This window comes from Panthera pardus, unplaced genomic scaffold (assembly GCF_024362965.1).
Source record: "Panthera pardus isolate Hobbes unplaced genomic scaffold, ASM2436296v1 HiC_scaffold_1, whole genome shotgun sequence".
NCBI classification, from domain to species: domain Eukaryota; kingdom Metazoa; phylum Chordata; class Mammalia; order Carnivora; family Felidae; genus Panthera; species Panthera pardus.
In genome coordinates this window covers 66,805,255-66,823,840 of record NW_026526654.1, presented here as the reverse complement: position 1 = coordinate 66,823,840, position 18,586 = coordinate 66,805,255, and the positions used below count along the sequence as shown (strand labels likewise).

Genomic DNA, 18,586 nt, shown 5'->3' with positions numbered 1-18,586 from the left:
CCTGTGTGCCGCCCATCTGTGGGAGCCCGACAAGTGGGGAAAAAAACCAACGTGTTATATATTGTGCTTGTAAGACCTAATCCAAATTCTAGCAGATTTGGATTGTGTGTCTATCAGACTCCTAAAAGAAGAATTCTTTAAAAAGAGAAAAAAAAGCATATAACTATCAGTTTCATCCAAAGCATTAGTCCGTATTATTGTTTTGTTTTCTGGAACCAATTAAGATGGTTCCTTCTGAATCAAGATGGATTGTAAGATAGTCATCCCCCTGGCAGGCTGAGCACCTGGGAGTCTTCACAGTCTGTCCCAAGCCACAGCCCACTTTCCACCCCTTGAGAGCAGCATTCAGCAAACACGTATTGGGTCTTATGCCGAGCACCAGGTACAACGGCAAATCCCCGTCCACAGCCCTCGGCGGCTTTCCAGACATAGAGGGAGCTGGTGTGGAGAATGCCAAGTAGGAAGAAAGTATGACTGCACAGAATTCCGTGGTAAGTATAGCGTGCTTGCATTGGGAGTGCCTAAGTCTGGCTTAGAGGATTTGGGAAGGCTTTCTGGGGGAAGTGACATCTAACTTGGTTAAGAACTGACCAAGAGAAGACGAGAAGGAAGAAACTGTCCCCACAGAGACAGTGATGTGTGTCAAAGACTAGAAGTGGAAGTGAACAAGGAACACTCCCAGATGGCTGGAACTAAAGGGGCCAGGGACAGGAGATGAATGACGGGTCTTGAATGCCCCGTGGAGGAGCTGAAGGTGGCCTAACTCTCTCAGGCAGTGGCCGTGAAAATGGAGCACCCAGTGTCATTCTACGTAGCCTCAGCCGGATTAAACTGCTTCCCACGCTCCAAGCAAGCCACCTCCTCCTGGGCTGTCTTGCCTTTGCTCAAGCCGTCCCTTCTCTCTTAAATGCTTCCTCTGTGCCTGTCTTCCTTTTTCCGTTTAGAAAATCCCACACAGACTTCTGCAAGGGGCCTCTCAAAGGTCTCTTGCCTTACAAATCCTTCCCAACTCCAAGGCTGAATCAATCACTCCCTAACCACATGCGCATATTTCTTGTAATAGCAAACTTGGGGGTGGGTGTGCCTACCCAAATTAATATCCATCTTCTTTCAGAACGGGTGCCCCCTTGTTGGCAGGAAAGCAGCTGTGTGTCTGGGTCATGTGACCATGTGCCTTGTGCATCACGGACTCAGTCAGGAGAGGACATCCGACACACATCTTGCCTTTCTCATTTAGACATCAGGGCTGAGACAGACTAGCTACTGCTTAAGTCGGAGGACATTTAAACTTGGGATCTGTGGGCGAGACATCTCCACTGCATGGAGAAGTAGAGAGAGCTAAGTGAGAAAACAAACCACTTCCATGGCTCCAGACAACTCTCCAGTGTCTTGTTCTAGACATTAATGATCCCTGATCAAACGTCCAGGTGCTGAGTGGCAGGAATACCCCTGCATCCTTTAAAAATATGCATTATTGAGGCACCTGGGTGGCTCAGTCGGTTAAGTGTCTGACTTTTGACGTTGGCTCAGGTCATGATCTCGTAGTTGTGAGATCAAGCCCTTGTGTTTGGCTCTGCACCCAGAGTTGGGATTCTCTCTCTCTGCCTCTCTCTCTGTTCCTCCCTACTCATGTGAAACACTTAAAAAATAAATAAAAAATAGTACAAAGTTAAAAAAATGATTATTTAGGTATAGTTGATATACAATGTTGTATTACTTTCAGGTGCACAACATAGTCATTGAACAATTCTTTTCATTGCCCAGTGCTCACCAAGGTTAAGTCTGGTCACCATCTGACACCATACAATGTTATTACAGTATCATATTATACGGTACTTATTCCCTATACTGTGCTTTTCGTCTCTGTGACTTATTTTCCAACTGAGAGTTTGCACTTAATCCCAGTCATCAATTCCATACATCCTCCTGGCCCCCTCCCCTCTGCCAATTGCCAGTTTATTCTCTGTATTTACGAGTCTATATCTGATGTTTTTTTGATTTTTTAAAAACTTGAAATTTAATTAATTAATTAATTTATTTATTTGATTCGAGAAAGAGATGAGATCACAACCTGAGCTGAAATTAAGAGCCCAATGCTTAACTGACTGACCATGCAGGCACCCCTCAATATTTTTTTATTCCAAATATAAGTGAAACCGTATGGTATTTATCTTCCTCTATCTCACTTATTTCATACCCTCTAGGTCTATCTATATTGTCTCGAAAGACAAGATTTCATTCATTTCTTATGGCTAAATAATATTTCATTGTGTGTGTGTGTGTGTGTGTGTGTATACACACACACACACACACACACACACACACACCACTTCTTTATTCACTTATCTGTCGATGGACGCTTGGGTTTCCTCCATATCTTGGCTGTTGTAAATAATGCTGCAATGAACATAGGGATGCATGTATCTTTTCCAATCAGTGTTTGTGTTCTTTGGGGAATTACTGGATCATACGGTAATTCTAGCTTTAATTTTTGGGGGAATCTCCATACTGTTTTCCATGGTGGCTGCATGAGTTTACATTCCCACCAACAGTGTGTGAAGGTTTCCCTTTCTCCACATCCTTGCCAACACTTGTTATTTTTTGCCTTTCTAATTACTAGCCATTCTGACTTGTATGAAGTGTTTTCTTATTGTGGTTCTGATTTGCATTTCCCTGATGATCAGTGATACTAAGCATCTTTTCATGTGTCTGTTGGCCATCATCTGTATGTCTTCTTTGGAAGAATGTCTATTTGGGTCCTCTGCCCATTTTTAATTCAGATTTTTCTTTTTTGGTGTTGACTTGCATAAGTTCTTTATATACTTTGGATATTACCTCCTTATTGAATAAATCATTTGCAAATATATTCTCCCATTCACTAGGTTGCCTTTCTCTTTTGTTGGTAGTTTCCTTTGCTGGGCAAAAGTTTTCCATTTTGGTGTAGACTCAATAGTTTATTTTTACTTTTGTTTGCCCTTGCCTTGGAATAGGTTTCAGATACTAATATCACATGAGTCCTGAAAAAGACACTCTTTCTTTACCTTTCAATGCCTTTATACAGCAGTAACTCACTCCTATACTAAAATTAAAGCTGATGCATAGGTCACTTTCCTAACCTGTCACGTTCCTAACCAACTCCCACTGCAGACGTGATGAAGGGATGACAGCACTCTCTATCTGAGCCTCCTAAGTCATCACCATGGTGGTCCACGTGGCCTCAAGAAATTAAATGGAGTTGGCACCCAATAGAAAAGGTATTGGCCATCAATGTTCTAGACTGGAATCTACTTGAAGGAAGGGACTGTGTCCCTTCCATGGTTGTAATCACAGCAGCTGTGCTTGATACAAGGTCAGTATGGAATAATGCCTGCTTGAAGGAGACATTCTGACCATTGTATTTCAGCCTGATTGCTTATTCTTGCCTTTTCATTCACCCATCTTACCTGGATGGGATTCATTCTTTCCCATTTTAGAAACAAGGTAAGTGATTCATTTAGTAGTGAAAGACCTGAAATAGAACAGTGTATCTTGGCCTCAGATGCACACTTACAACCCATCTCTACCCATCTAAAACATTTGTTATGCTTTTTTGTCTCTGAAGATATGGTCATATTTTAGAGTGACATCACTTTGGGGCAATGGTTACTAAAACCCATACAGAATCAAAGCACTCTGTTCTTTCTAAATTACTTACATTCATGTAAAGTTGGCCCTACTAACTTATTTGTACATTATTTTGCCAGTGTATCCATAATTTATCACAAATTTATATGCGATCTGGAAAAAAATGATGTAACTACCACATGATAACCTGTAAACTTCAGGAACTGTAAATCCCGTGGACTTCAGGAAGTATAAACTACAGGAAACCTGTAAATTTCAGGAACTGTGTCTGCCACAGCAAAGCCAAGATCATTCCTCTCCCCACTTAATGTCTTTATCGCATACAGCCATCCAACAACCTATGTCCAACTTTACAAGAGTCTTCCTGACTACCTTGATAGATTATGATTAGTCAACAAATAAAAAGAGCATCTTAAAAATCAGTAACATACCAACTCCATTAACTGTTTGAGCTGACCTATCTCTTCTGGCAGCGATCCAAGTTTGTTGTTACTTGCGATTAAGACTTTGAGAGGCAGACCACACAGGCAGGCAGGCAGGGCAGACAGCTGATTTCGACTGCAAAGACAATACAAGAACACCGTAAACACACAAGCCACGTCATACCGTTTCCGATTATGTTTGTGAATAAGCAAGAAGAAAGGAGTGATTGGAGAAGACGTCTGACAAATACAAAAGGTCCAATGAAGTTTCCGTATGTGTAATCCCTCAAGTCCCAAGTACAAAAGACAATAAAATCTATTTCTAGGAAAGAAAGGCATAGGCAGTTCTGCGGGAAACAACTTTTCCCGGCACAAGGAACCCCATCAAGCCCCCTGCAGAAGCAGAGTCCTTGGCCAGCCAGGAGGCAGATGGGCATCGCGCCCTGCGTCACCAATAACAACGGGAAGCGGGTGCCAACTCTTCTCTTTCTGACAATGTAGCAGGAAACTCAGCGAGAAACGAGCACCACAAAGGCATCCTCCCGTCCATGTTACAGTGATGGAGAAGATCGTTTTGCTGCAACTTACAAAAGACCACCAGCCTGATTTCCAACATTTTGATTCTGCTTCCTTTTGCTAACATAAGAGTCACTACGCTTAAAGTCTATTTGGGCATCTGCAAGGGAGCTAATTAAAAGAAAAAAAAAAGTAATGTTGGCCTTCTGGCAAAAGTGAATCTGGAACCCTGAGGGGTTCAATTTCACAGGGTACCCAGAAAAATCTGGGTACAACTCTCATCTCCGCTTTGCATGAAGAGGTTCTCTACCCAGAAGTATCTGAACTTCCTGTTATCAATGCTCAGTTTGCTGAGAAATGGGAAAATAATGGATAAATGAAATCTGTGAACCATCTTTCTGTGTGTCAGCCATTTACTTCAACCTCTTCTCCCACAAAAAGCCCTTTTCCTGCCATCAGGGAAGGAGAGGGATGGTATTCAGTTTCCCTGCCTTTCTTTCCCCACCACTCTGCTGAGAGAGACAATGACCAGGCAGTGAAATATCTAAAAACACGTTGGTCTTGCTATTGCAACTATGTAGAACTTCTTTTGGGCACACGTGCACACATGCATGAAGTGTCCGCGGCGGTGGTATTCTGTGCACGTGTGGACACACATAAATCTGTGTGTGTGAGGGGGAGGGACAGATGCACTGAAAACACACCAAGATGCTATCGGCAGTCATGGGGGTTGGAGATCAGGTACAAGGAGTGTTCTTTACATGTCTCTTTCTTACGCTTTGCTGAGTTTTCCAAAATTCCTACAAAGTGCATTTGTAATTAAGAAACAGATATCACTATAAAAAGATAAACTTCATCTGGCTACTGGTTGCATGAGTGCTTCCGTTTTTTGAACATTCACTGAGATGTGTCCTTATGAGCTGTGCACTTTTCTGTATGTATTATATTTTAAAGGTTTTCCTCCCCTACTCCCCCATATGGCGAGGTGGGAATCCGGCTAAACAAAGGGCATCTCTAGCTGATGGGCTGAGAAGAAAACACATGGTGTGCTCTGGAAAGAACCTTTCTCATGTGGATGATCCCCTGTAAATATCCTGACGTTTCTTCTCTTCCAGGTACCCAAGGCCTGGGTAATAAGCTTTATCAAGAAAAGACACAGCCAATCTTCCCTCCATTGCCCAGATTTACAAAGAAAGCTATTTCCAGAAAGGAGCAGAAGGAGAGAGGTTTCTCTAAGAGGGTCCAGCAGAGGGAGGGAGAAGATCGAAACCCTACAGGGAGCAGGTGGGGGGAGGTCCCTGGCACTGGAAGGACCAGCTGGCTGTTCACCTCCCCCTGGTTAGAGTGACAGGTGAAAATAGGGTGATGGGCCCACCCTGGCACTGTCTCCTGATCTCTGAGGGCAGTGAAAGGGGGTTACTTAGGCTGCCAGTTTCTGACATCCACCCACAGGAGCCCAGAGGGGCTATTCTGGCTGGTTGAGGGGGACTTCCTGGTGCTCTGATGGGAGACAGCTTTCTTCAAGCTCCAAAAAAATTAAAAACAAAAAGAAACAAAAAAACCCCGAAACCTCCTTAGACACTATCTCCGGGAAGAGAACTAAGTTTATTAAAAGGTGGCACATAAATAGTCTGGAATGTAACTTGTGGTTATAAAACATTTACTTATTTTTTAAGTTTTATTTATTTATTTTTGAGAGAGACAGTATGCACACACGCGAGCAGGGGAGGGGCAGCAAGAGAGAGAGAGAGAGAGAGAGAGAGAGAGAGAGAATCCCAAGCAGGCTCTTCGCTGTCAGCATGGAACCCAAAGCAGGGCTCGATCCCAGGAACCGTGAGATTGTGACCTGAGCAGAAATCAATAGTCTGACACTTAACCAACTGAGCCACCCACGCGCCCCTGTGGTTGTAAAATATTTATTAACATGTAATTTCATAAAGTGAGGATTAGTAAAAAAAAAATGTTAATAAGGCTTTTTTTTTTTAATTTTGGAGACATATTTAAACTTCCTTTTGAAGAGAAGCTAAGGAAACAAAGATTAGTATTTTGAAAAACTTCTACATGCTTATTTTCACAAATTAACACTTACAGTTCAAGATTCTTCCCCTGTTTCTTTGCTTGGAAACTCAGATTTAAACTATTCCCAGTCTCACCTTGACACAGGTATCTTGTCAGATTGACAGACACTGAACCGAGAGAGCTACTGATAATACCGTTAAGCAATGCAGGGGTCGCTGGGTGGCTCAGTAGGTTGACAATCTGACTCTTGATTTCGGCTCAGGTCATGATCTCATGATTTGTGAGATCGAGCCCCAAGTTGGGCTCCACACTGACAGCACAGAGCCTGCTTGAGATTCTCTCTTTCCCTCCTTCTCTCTCTCTCTCTTTGCTCCTCCTGTGCTAACACACACACACTTTCTCTCCCTCTAAATAAATGAATAAACTTAAAAAAAAAAAGCAATGCAGTGAACGTTCTGCTCATTCAGAAGCATGAATATCTGAGAGTACATGGGATTATTTTCATGGGATTTCTAGGATGGATACTCATTTATTTTCTTTTTAAGTGTTGTAGTTTTATTTACTTTTTATTTATTTATTTAACTTGAAATTTATTGTCAAACTGGTTTCCATACAACACCCAGGGCTCATCCAGACAGGTTCCCTCCTCAATGCCCCTCACCCGCTTTCCCCCTCCCCCCTCCCCCCCACCTCCATCGACCCTCAGTTGGATGGATACTCATTTAAAATAAAATAACACTTAAGCATTTTAAATTTACATGTTAGCATTAATTTTAAGTATTAAAATTTATTTAATATTTTATTAAAATCTATTTTAATATTTTAATATTTAATAATAAAATTTATTTAATACTTATTTGTTAAAAAATAAGTATGATTTCTTTGACGGGGATACAAGCCTTTTATACCAAAGGTTGCTGATGGAATCATCTGTTTATTTATGTCCCACACATACTGTATGTAGTCACCTGTAGAAAAATCCAGGTGCCAGAACTTTGGTCATAATAAGCATGCCACAGACCTGGGCACATCTTTCTTATATTTTGTTGATCTATTCTCTCAAGCTCTACTGCATGTATGTTACCACTGGATGCTCCTCTATTACTTGTAATTTCCCCAAGAGATAAAGGAAATACATGTGCACACAAAAACCCATTAGCTGTCCAGCAAATATTTATAAAGGACGGGAGAAATTATGTTTCCTTTAATCCTCTGCCCACTAAAGACCACATCGGCTGCCTCACTTTTTTGTTTTTTGTATTTTTTTTTTTTTGAAACCACTCATCTGGCAGCAATTTTTCTCAAGCAAGTAAGTGCCTCAGGCTGCAAACCACTATCCTGCCCCCGACTTGTCTCCTAGAGGCCTCTGTGCTAAAAACAGGCCTTTTGCAGAAACGATGTTTAAAATAAGGCCATACAGCGTCTGATAAGGTAACGGCCAACATTTATTTTCAAATCTACCCTGTAGGCTCCATCTGAAAGCAGAATTAAAAAAAAAAAAAAACAATTTTTTTTAACTGGCTCATTACAGAAGATCAAATTAGCGGGGGGAAAAGGGCCACTCATTCAGAAGTAGAAATTACAGATTTGGTGGTGGCGGGATGAGCCTTCCCACCCAGCATCTCCAGTCACTCTCCCTGCCCAGTCTGGGTGGAGGATGGCACGGGGCGGGGGGGGGGGGGGGGGGGCGGGAAGACCGTAGGCTTTTATCGCTAATGCTTCCTCTTCCATCTTTCTCCGTCAAACGACTCCCTACTAGATTTATTGGCCTATTTCCTCATGTCAGGATGAAACAAGGCAGCTCAACATAATCTGAATACTTTTGACAGCTTTAGTTTACAGGATAAACTTCTCTTGGCTTCAAGGACCACGATCCCTCACCCGACATAATTCCTGAACTAAGGAAAATGGGATTCAGAAAAGGCCACAAACTACTGCCATTCATGTCACTGGTTAACACAAGGATTAAGAGTGACATTCAAGGCTTATCCATGACTTCAGACTTAATGGTGGTATTTAACATTATTTATTATCAGTTTATCAGAAAGTTATTTTCCCTAAAGTATGCAATAATAAAAATAACTATATTCTGACATGTGATTTTAGGATCAGGGGACCATATATATTTTTTTATTCTACTGGAATACAACTCTTTGCAGTATATGGGCTCACTTAATAATTGAGCTAGAACTCAGTAGGAAATAATTTATAGAAAGATTTTTATAACATATTCACCTAGTTAACTAGGGAAGAGGTCACCAACTGTGGAATTAGAAAGCCTGGGTTCAAATCTCATGTGTGTCACAAACGTTTAGTTTAGGTAGAACATTTAACCCCTCTGGGTTTTGCCGTCTATAAAACATAAATAATAATACCTATCTAACATGAGACATGAGACTCTTAATGAAAAAGTGCTCAGCCCAACATTAAGTCTCTACAGAAAGATTAAACCATACCCAAACACTCATGTAGCAAACCAGTGTGTAGGGGACCAAAAAGAAGGTATGTGCACTTAGTTTGGCTTCAGTTATTTATTTTATTTCCTAACTGCTAAAATTGCCGCCACTTCTAAAATACGGTTACGTGTTCCACTCATTGAAAACATATGCCAATTAACCATAAAGATGGTCCCTCCGAGGCATGCTCGGAAGAACCAGGCCCGGGCTGTACAATGTCAGGCGGAAACACAACCAAGTAACCATTACTGGTCTGGAAAACCTGGACTAGAACATACAATCACATGAATGACTTTCTCTGTGGCTTTTTAGACGCATGCTGTGACACTTTCTTCATAGGTTTGTGATGGTTGCTGATCTCACATCATTATTGCTGTTACAGCACAGAGTAACAGAGCACAGAGAAAGGAGGGCAGGTTTCGTGGTGCGGACACCCCCGGGCTCACCCTACAGGAGCCTCAGCCAGGGAGAGGAGAAAACAACGATGCAGCCGTGGCTGTTACTGTCTGAACAGTCGACCTGGGCTTGGTGTGCGACCTACTGTGAATAGCAGATATTTTACTTCAGCCAACCAAGCAAGTTTCCTTTCTCACAGGATACCTCACCTCACCAAATTTTGTTTTTATGGCTTGTGGGGTTCTTTTGGTTTTTTGCATACCCTGCTTGCCTTTCATTCAAGGCAGAGTAGTGTTTTTATGGGTTTTTTTTTCTAGTTTGCATATGACACTTGGCTGTTAATTGTCTTCATATACACACTTCAGTGAACAATATCTATAGAGAACCATTTCCTTTTTCCTGCTGGCTCCATTCTGAAAAACCCACCATAGCAAAATGTCTCACCCTCCTTTCCCCTGATGACAGAGGACTTCCTCTTCCTCGCCAGCCCCTCCCCCTGCACTCCCCCCCCCCCCATCACTGTATGCCTGAGACCTTGACCCCAACAACCAGAGCCTTGCTTCAGGCTGCCTGGGATATTTCGGCTGGCTTTCACTTTATAAATACAAATTACATACATACGCTTCTAGTAATATTTTACGTGAAATTGTTAAAGCAGTAATTTGATTGAGATTACGTGCGTGCACAAAATCTGGGCGCCCACGCTGAAATCGAATTTGGAAAGCAGTTACGCTGTCTACCGCTTGAGGATGGCTACCACTCAAAGACTTAACATGTTGCAAGACCAGAAACGCAGAATCATCACGTCCCTGAATCATGAACCAGCTGTTGAACTCCAAACCCGGCCCATCTCACATTCCGCCCACGAGGGCCGTGTTTGGAGAAGGGAAAAGGGTCAGCTTCCGAGAGGAGACCTCACAGAAACGCAAGAAGCAAAAAGTGAGTGTCTGCAGCGGCTCAGAATTCAGGCCGATTGCTGCTGCACCACTCGCGGTGCGCTGCCACGGTGCGTCCCTGTACCATATTTGGCCACTGCGACTGAACCTGTTTCTCACAGTGACAGCCTATCAGTCTCCTCCTGAGTATAAATAAAGCCTTGCTTAAAATACTCCACTTTTTTTTTTATACTCTCGATGGCCCGCAACTACCACTCCTGATGTCTATAATTAGATTTCAAAGTGTAGTCATCAATAACTCGTCCCTTCTCAGTTATTTCCTCTCCTTTTTCCTCAGCGCTCTTCAATTCTGAAAGGGTAAGGCTCTGAAAACCAGTGCTTTAAATTTCCTCTTTCATATTTTACCATGCCCTTCCTTCACCCTAAAATGGAGCTAAATGTTCACAATCCGGGGAACACTGCACGTTCAAAGAGAATGCCATAAGGGATGCTACAAAGAATATTAATTTGCCAAACACCTTCAGAGGCAAGAATGTAGAGTTGGGGTTGTAAGTATTAAGAGTGTAGAAGCCTGAGCCCTATGCCCTGAAAAACACCACTGCGTAAAACACTGTTGCTGGCATATAGGCAAACCACCCTAAATGGCTTAAAGGATGTAGCGAGGGGCGCCTGGGTGGCTCAGTTGGTTAAGCATCCAACCTTGACTTCGGCTCAGGTCATCATCTCGTGGTCGCGAGATAGAGCCCCGCGTTAGGTTCAGCATTGAATGTGGAGCCTGATTGAGATTCTCTCTCTACCCCCCAACCCCTCTGCCTCTCCCCTGCTCAGTCTCTCTCTCTCTCTCAAAATAATAAAATGAACATTAGAAGTTAAAAAAAGCATATGTATTGGTGCTAAGTATAATTCTCCCACTTTCTAGCGCCATGTTCCAGGTAGAATGGACCCCTAACCTCCTGTTATGCAGAAAGTGGCCTACCTCACCTGCCTTCTCCTCCTTGCAATTCCATCAAGTCAAATGTTACTTTAACATTTTTTCCCCACCTGAAAAGAAAGGGATATCCATACTGACCTAAATGAGAACAGGATGCTCAGATCAACTTCCACCCAGGGACACTGCGTGAATACAAAATATTCATAATAAAATTTAAAATGCCTGAAGATGTTTATCATCTGAAGACATATGTCTCTCCATCTATTTCTAGGAATTTTTGAATGCAGATGGAAATGCATGAATATAAGTCTATGTACATCCTCTTTTTCCTACTTATTCTTCCAAGGAAATCAGTTGTCAGAGAGCTCCTATCATGTAACTTGATGGCCAATAATAACAAAGTTCCACTTAAGGCTCTAATACTGTTACAAATCAGTAGCATATCCACTTTACTAATCGTACTAGAGAATCCACTTACTTTTTACTAGATCTTTTGCACTATTTTTCTTAACCCAGATTGTAATACCTATGAGACAGCATACTGCAAAACTTGATTTGACAATTCAAGAAACATTTCTTGGGTAGTTACTATCTATAAGGCACTGTGCTAGGCACTTAGACAATTATATTTTATTCATATTCACAACAGTGGTGTAACATAAGCATTTAACCTGGACCTTTCAGATGCAAAAACTGATATTGTTCATAGAGTTTAAAACACTCGCTCCAGGGGCACCTGGGTGGCTCACTCGGTTAAGCATCTGACTCTTGGTTTTGGCTCAGTCACGATCTCACAGTTCGTGAGTTTGAGCCCTGCACTGGGTTCTGCACTGGCAGCATGGAACCTGCTTGGTATTCTCTCTCTCCCTCTCTCTCTGCCCCTCCCCTGCTCATGCTGTGTCTGTCTCTCTCAAAATAAATATATAAACTTAAAAAAAAAAAAAAAAAACTTGCTTCAAATTGCCTAGCTGGTGAGTTGTTCTGTGCTGTGTGGTTTGAAACCAAGTGGGTTAGGATTCATATCAATGTGTGACCTTCCTCCAATACAACCCAGCCTATTTTCACTTACTTTGGAATAAAAAGTGAAGGGAAGCCAGGAAAACAGTAGGAGGAGGACCCCAAATTTCAAGCAGGAGGCAACGAGATGCTAGACTGGTCATTCAATGATTAATGTCTATGTAAAAGTTTGAAGGCCGGGGTCAAAGATAATTTCTGAGATTCCACGCTGGGGGGCTGGAGAAAAACAGGAGCACAGACAGGAACGAGGATGCTAATTTGGGAAAGAAGAAAGTGAGCTTAGTTTAGCAGACACTGAATTTCGAGGAGTCAATAAGCATCTAAGAGGAACTGAATTTTAGGCAATCGGGAAAATGAAGACAAATGCCCAAATGACTCGAGGAGCTGGAGACTATATTTGAGACACCCGAGGCCAGAGTCTGAGAGAGAAGCATTAAGGACCAAAGACGGAGCTTTGGGGAATTCTAGCAACAAGGTGCAAAAAGAGAAAGAACATCCAGACGGGGAATAAAGAAGAAAGAGAAAGACCCAGAGGAGCAAGCAGGAAAGCCTGTGACCAAATCAAGGAAGGACGGTGCCATGGTGTTAAATGCTGACAGGAAGCGAATTATTTTTCCACACTGACTGAGTGCCTGCTCTGCTCAAGAGCATGTCCCAAACTCTGAGAAAACATGAAATGTCCATGAATCCTGAGCCTTAACCTTTAACAAGATTAGATACTATCTCGCTGAGCTGACATCACCTACGTCCCACTTGAAGACGGGTCATGGCATTTTCAAATGCCGTAGCAGCACATATTTCTGACTGGGTTTCTCAAGATTTAAGGCAAGACGTTAGTGACTCTTAGCAAATGTAAGTGAGACTCCCTTTATGGATCCTCCCCATAAGGTGGGGTGAAAGGGTCTCAGGCTCATCCTAATAACTCTTTACACAAGTGTCTGCCGACTTTGGGCACCTCTGTCGAATGACCCAAGGTTGCCTCTGCCAAAAATCCCAGGCTGTTCTCTCCCCTTGGTACTGCGGTCTCAGTGGTCTCTTGCTGGGACTGACGGTAGGGGAGGGACCACTATTCCTAACAGTTGGCTTCAATTCCCTCAAGATCACCTCCTCGAAAAATGACTGGCCAACAAAAGTAAACGTGCTACCCTCATAGCACACACGTTGCCTCTTCAATCCTGTCCCGCCACCCACCGGCACACAGCCAGCCTCTCACCATCTTTGGGACCCAGCCAACGAAGAGTTTCCCAATCCACAGTGAATACCACTGCCGATTTTTTTCTTCTACCTCTAGTCCCATTCAAACTGCTCATAAATGCCACGATCTAAATGAAATTATTTGGTGTACCAGGACACATCGTAAATGATTTCGAGATGGGCAGAATCACTGCTCGGGGCTTGTCTAGTATACCCTTCCGGGTTGTCTATGTTTTTCATGGTCTTTGACTTACTTTACAACCCTGTAACTTGTTCTAACACTGAAAACTGATAGTAATACAAGTAGTTTTCGTGCATAGAAACACAGACAAATTGGGGCACCTGGGTGGCTCAGTTGGTTAAGCATCCGACTTCGGCTCAGGTCATGATCTCACGGTCTGTGAGTTCAAGCCCCGCATCGGGCTTGGTGCTTACAGCTCAGAGCCTGGAGCCTGCTTCAGAGTCTTGTGTCTCCCTCTCTCTCTGCCCCTCCCCCAATCATGCTCTGTCTCTGTCTCTCTCAAAAATAAATAAACATTAAAAAAATTTTTTTAAAAAGCACAAATTGTCATGAGTGCAGTGGAACTGCAACTGATTGCTGCCCTCTCACAACTATTCATAAATTCACTTCGGTAAGCCCACTAGCGTGAGTGCATGCGTGTGTTTGTGCGTGCTGAGTTCTCCTTTAAACAGGTTGTAACATCTTACTGGTTTCTTCATTAATTAGTGAACTATATATATTTATATACTATTATATATTATATACATATAATCTTTGATGGATGTTATATTTGTATGAGAGTCATGATTTTTACCTTTTTTTAATGTTTATTTTTGACAGAGAGAGAGACAGAGCGGGGAGGGGCAGAGAGAGAGGGAGACACAGAATCCGAAGCAGGCTCCAGGCTCTGAGCTGTCAGCACAGAGCCCGATGAGGGGCTCGAACTCACAGACCGTGAGATCATGACCTGAGCCGAAGTTGGACACTCAACCGACTGAGCCACCCAGGCACCCCTGATTTTTACCTTTTTAAAAGAATTACCCTTTAACGGGTGATTAGTTTCAACTATAGGGATGTGGCGTTGCAACGTTAAAATTTCAGTGCAGACAATTTAAAGACTCAGTTGCTTCAGACTTCTGGTCAAGGTCATTCTTTTTTTTCATTATGTAATATAGAGCTCTCAGAACCTCTGAAAAAATCCTCTCACCCCCTCCAAAAAAATTCCAATCCTATAAAGGAGTTAGGGAAAAGAAAAAAAAAAACATCTTATGAACCAATGTCTTAAAAATTAACAATTGTTTGAGCACCGGTGATGACACATATATTATTTGTACTTTGCAGTAATTTTTTTCTCAAAAGAAATTGCACATTTTATTTGATAGGTAATAAAAAAAATAAAATAAAAAATAAAAAAAATAAAAAATAAAATAAAAAAAAATAAAGATTTTTTTTTTAAGTACTAAATGAGAAAATAAGTCAGTTTGGATGGCAGCTCTGTGTAACACACTTTATGCTTTAGTGTTTCCTGGGCCTTTCTGTCTTCTACTTGTATTTCATTTTTTCCTTCAATACATGGAGTCCATACAGATTACCTGGGCTCTGAATATAACAACATGAAGGGACATACTTTTTAACCTCGTCCTTTTTTAGGCATGAGGTCAGTTCTTAAAGGAGTCAGTGGGTGATAAAAATTCTTCTAAATTAGTGCTTACAAACTGGTGTTCTGGAAAGCGCTGTTCTGGGAGATGCTAAACGGTAGGTCACACAAAAAAAGAGGGGAAGAGTTCTGTGTTGCTTGGAGACATATAGTACAGATTAGCACAATACATGGGCTTTGGGCTTTTTTGTTTGTTTGTTTGTCTGTTTAAGTACACCTATATCCGACAGAACCCTTTTCCATAGAATATACTTTGGGAAAACAATGTCTTATTTATTCCTTAATTGATCCAATGGCATCACTGAGGTTAGAAATAAATAACTGTTTTTCAACCCCCTATGGAGTCTGGCGAGTAAGTTTCCTCCAGATGTATTATTCTCTATTCGTGAACAGATGAATTAATCACTGAGTGAAAGGGGTCAATTTTCTTATGTTATTTTCACATTCCTTTCTGCTATGGCTTGCCAGCTGCCAAGTGGGGTATCAGAAAAACACTGCCTGATTTCATAAGGTTAACGTGGATATGCTTAGATTAATAGATAACAGTTCCACATGATCCAATGCTGAAAGTGACCCAAATCTTCTGGCTATTTTCTTACTGTTCACAGAGATTATCTCATTCCACCTGTCGTGACAGTCCATCTGGTCCAGAGAGTATGAAGGTGTTCCAAGAAATGGCAGGAGGTGAAAAAACAATGCCTCACAGAATAAACTCTGTCACCTAAACATTCCATCGCTTGAGTGCTTCCAGATAAAGAACCACAGAATATGTATTTATTCTTGACTTAACTTATCTTCCCTGGAGAAGTCTATTTATGATTATTACGCATGCTGAAATTCTTGGCTGCATTATTTTACCAAGATCACCCCTCCCTGAGCTCTCACAGCACAGGTATTCTTTTCAGAAGTAGGGTAATATTTTTTACATCATATTCTACAATTTTTCAGCTACTACAGTCTATTTTTTTTTTTACTTTTGAAAATGAATTGGGGCGCCTGGGTGGCTCAGTCGGTTAAGCGTCTGACTTCAGCTCAGGTCACGATATCGCGGTCCGCGAATTCGAGCCCCGCGTCGGCTCTGGGCTGATGGCTCAGAGCCTGGAACCTGCTTCCAATTCTGTGTCTCCCTCTCTCTCTGCCCCTCCCCCGTTCATGCTGTGTCTCTCTCTGTCTCAAAAATAAACAAACGTTAAAAAAAAAATTTAAAAAAAAAAAAAAAGAAAATGAATCAATACATTTAGATTTGAATTGGGAAGCTGAGAAAACCAAGACTGTCTTTTTCCTCAAAAGCAACTCTTATAAAAAAATTTTTTATTTGTCCTGTTACTATCATTGTTACTAACAAGCAAATAAGAACAGCAAGGAAACCAAAGCGAAGCCCTGGACTGGCCCTCACACCTCCAGACTGCAGTCAAAACCCACTCACCTTTAAAAAGCCCTAATTCAAAAAAAAAAAAAAGAGGTTAGAGTGGGAGAGAACCAAAGCATAAGAGACTGTTAAAAACTGAGAACAAACTGAGGGTTGATGGGGGGTGGGAGGGAGGGGAGGGTGGGTGATGGGCATTGAGGATGGCACCTGTTGGGATGAGCACTGGGTGTTGTATGGAAACCAGTTTGACAATAAATTTCATATATTAAAAAATAAATAAATAAATAAATAAATAAATAATTAATTAATTAATTAAATAAAATAAAAAAATAAAAATAAATAAATAAAAAGCCCTAATTCCTTGTTTGGAGGTTCTAGCAGGGGAACGCAGCTACTCACATACCCTTGACCAAAGAACGGTCCTCCTCTATCAGAGAAGGTTGTCCTCTTTGATCCAGTGTGCAGCTTTGGGAGGGACGCACATGGAGGGGTGAGGAAGGAAGGAGACACCCGCCTAGCCAGCCAGATCAGCCGAATCAATGCTGGCGATCAACGGGGTGACAGATTTGCAAATGCCATAAAGGATAAAGGTTTAGTATCCAAAATCTATAAAGAACTTACCAAACTCAACACCCAAAAAACAAATAATCTAGTGAAGAAATGGGCAGAAGACATGAATAGACACTTTTCCAAAGAAGACATCCAGATGGTCAACAGACACATGACAAGATGCTCAACGTCACTCATCATCAGAGAAATACAAATCAAAGCCACACTGAGACATCACCTCACACTGGTCAGAGTGGCTAAAATGAACAAATCAGGAAACTACAGGTGCTGGCGAGGATGCAGAGAAATAGGAACCTTCTTGTACTGGGAATGCAAACTGGTGCAGCCGCTCTGGAAAACGTGTGGAGGTTCCTCAAAAAGGTAAAAATGGAACTATCCTATGACCCAGCAATAGCACTACTAGGAATTTACCCAAGGGATACAGGAGTGCTGATGCATAGGGGCACAGGTACCCCAATGTTTATAGCAGCACTTTCAACAATAGCCAAATTAAGGAAAGAGCCTAAATGCCCATCAATTGATGAATGGATAAAGAAGATGTGGTTTATGTATACAATGGAATACTACTTGGCGATAAGAAAGAATGAAATCCTGCCATTTGTAGCAACGTGGATGGAACTGGAAGGTATTAAGCTGAGTGAAATAAGTCAGTCAGAGAAAGAAAGACATATATTTTCACTCATATGTGGATCTTGAGAAACTTAACAGAAGACCATGAGGAAAGGGAAGGGGAAAAAATAGTTACAAACAGAGATGGAGGAAGGCAAACCATAAGAGACTCTTAAATACAGAGAACAAACTGAGGGTGGATGGGGGTACAGTGGGGGAGAGGGGGGAAATGGGTGATGGGCATTGAGGAGAGCACTTGTTGGGATGAGCACTGGCTGTTGTATGTAAGCAATGAATCATGGGAATCCACCAAAAACCAAGAGCACACTTTACACACTGTATGTTAGCCAATTTGACAGTAAATTATATATTTTTTTAAAAAGCCCTAATTCCATCTGACCTTCATGTTAAAACAGCAGGGAAGAAGGTACGGATGATGCTAACTAGGCAGAATCCAACAAAGAAAGGACTGAAGATTAAGAAGTCAAATTCTTGCACACTCCAATTTAATGAGGCAAAGGCTTCAAGACTTGTTCTCATCTAATTTTATAATAAAATGACTTAACTCATAGAAATTCGGTATCAAGTCAAAGTTCGTTTTTAGCCAACCAACAAAGTATACTATTACAAGGGTAAGAGAGGGCATCAGATCTCACTAAGAAGCCACAATACAGAGTTTTTTCACTACACATTCCAGTCACTGAGACTCTTTTCCATTAAGGATCCCACAATACTACAGTTTTTTCCTGCTTTCAAAGTAGTACTGTCCTTCCACTCTCAATATGTTTAAACACTTTTTTTATTTGAAAACTATCCCAAATTTAAGAAGTGAGAAAGAATGAAAGAGCTAAGTTAACCAATAGGGAGTACCCAAAGTAGGCAGAAATAATAGAAAAATGGAGGAGGGGC

The 18,586-nt window shown here is 41.7% G+C and overlaps 1 protein-coding gene across 4 annotated transcripts in view; it reads right to left on the bottom strand.

Moving 5' to 3' along the window:
* LRCH1 (leucine rich repeats and calponin homology domain containing 1) overlaps positions 1-18,586 on the bottom strand; it is a 201,007-nt gene that overhangs the window by 74,245 nt on the left and 108,176 nt on the right. For all 4 annotated transcript variants that reach the window (XM_053899447.1, XM_053899455.1, XM_053899452.1 and 1 more), the window contains exon 3: positions 4,056-4,182. In XM_053899447.1, the coding sequence (XP_053755422.1) occupies positions 4,056-4,182 (127 nt within the window). The remainder of the gene's footprint in view (positions 1-4,055; positions 4,183-18,586) is intronic.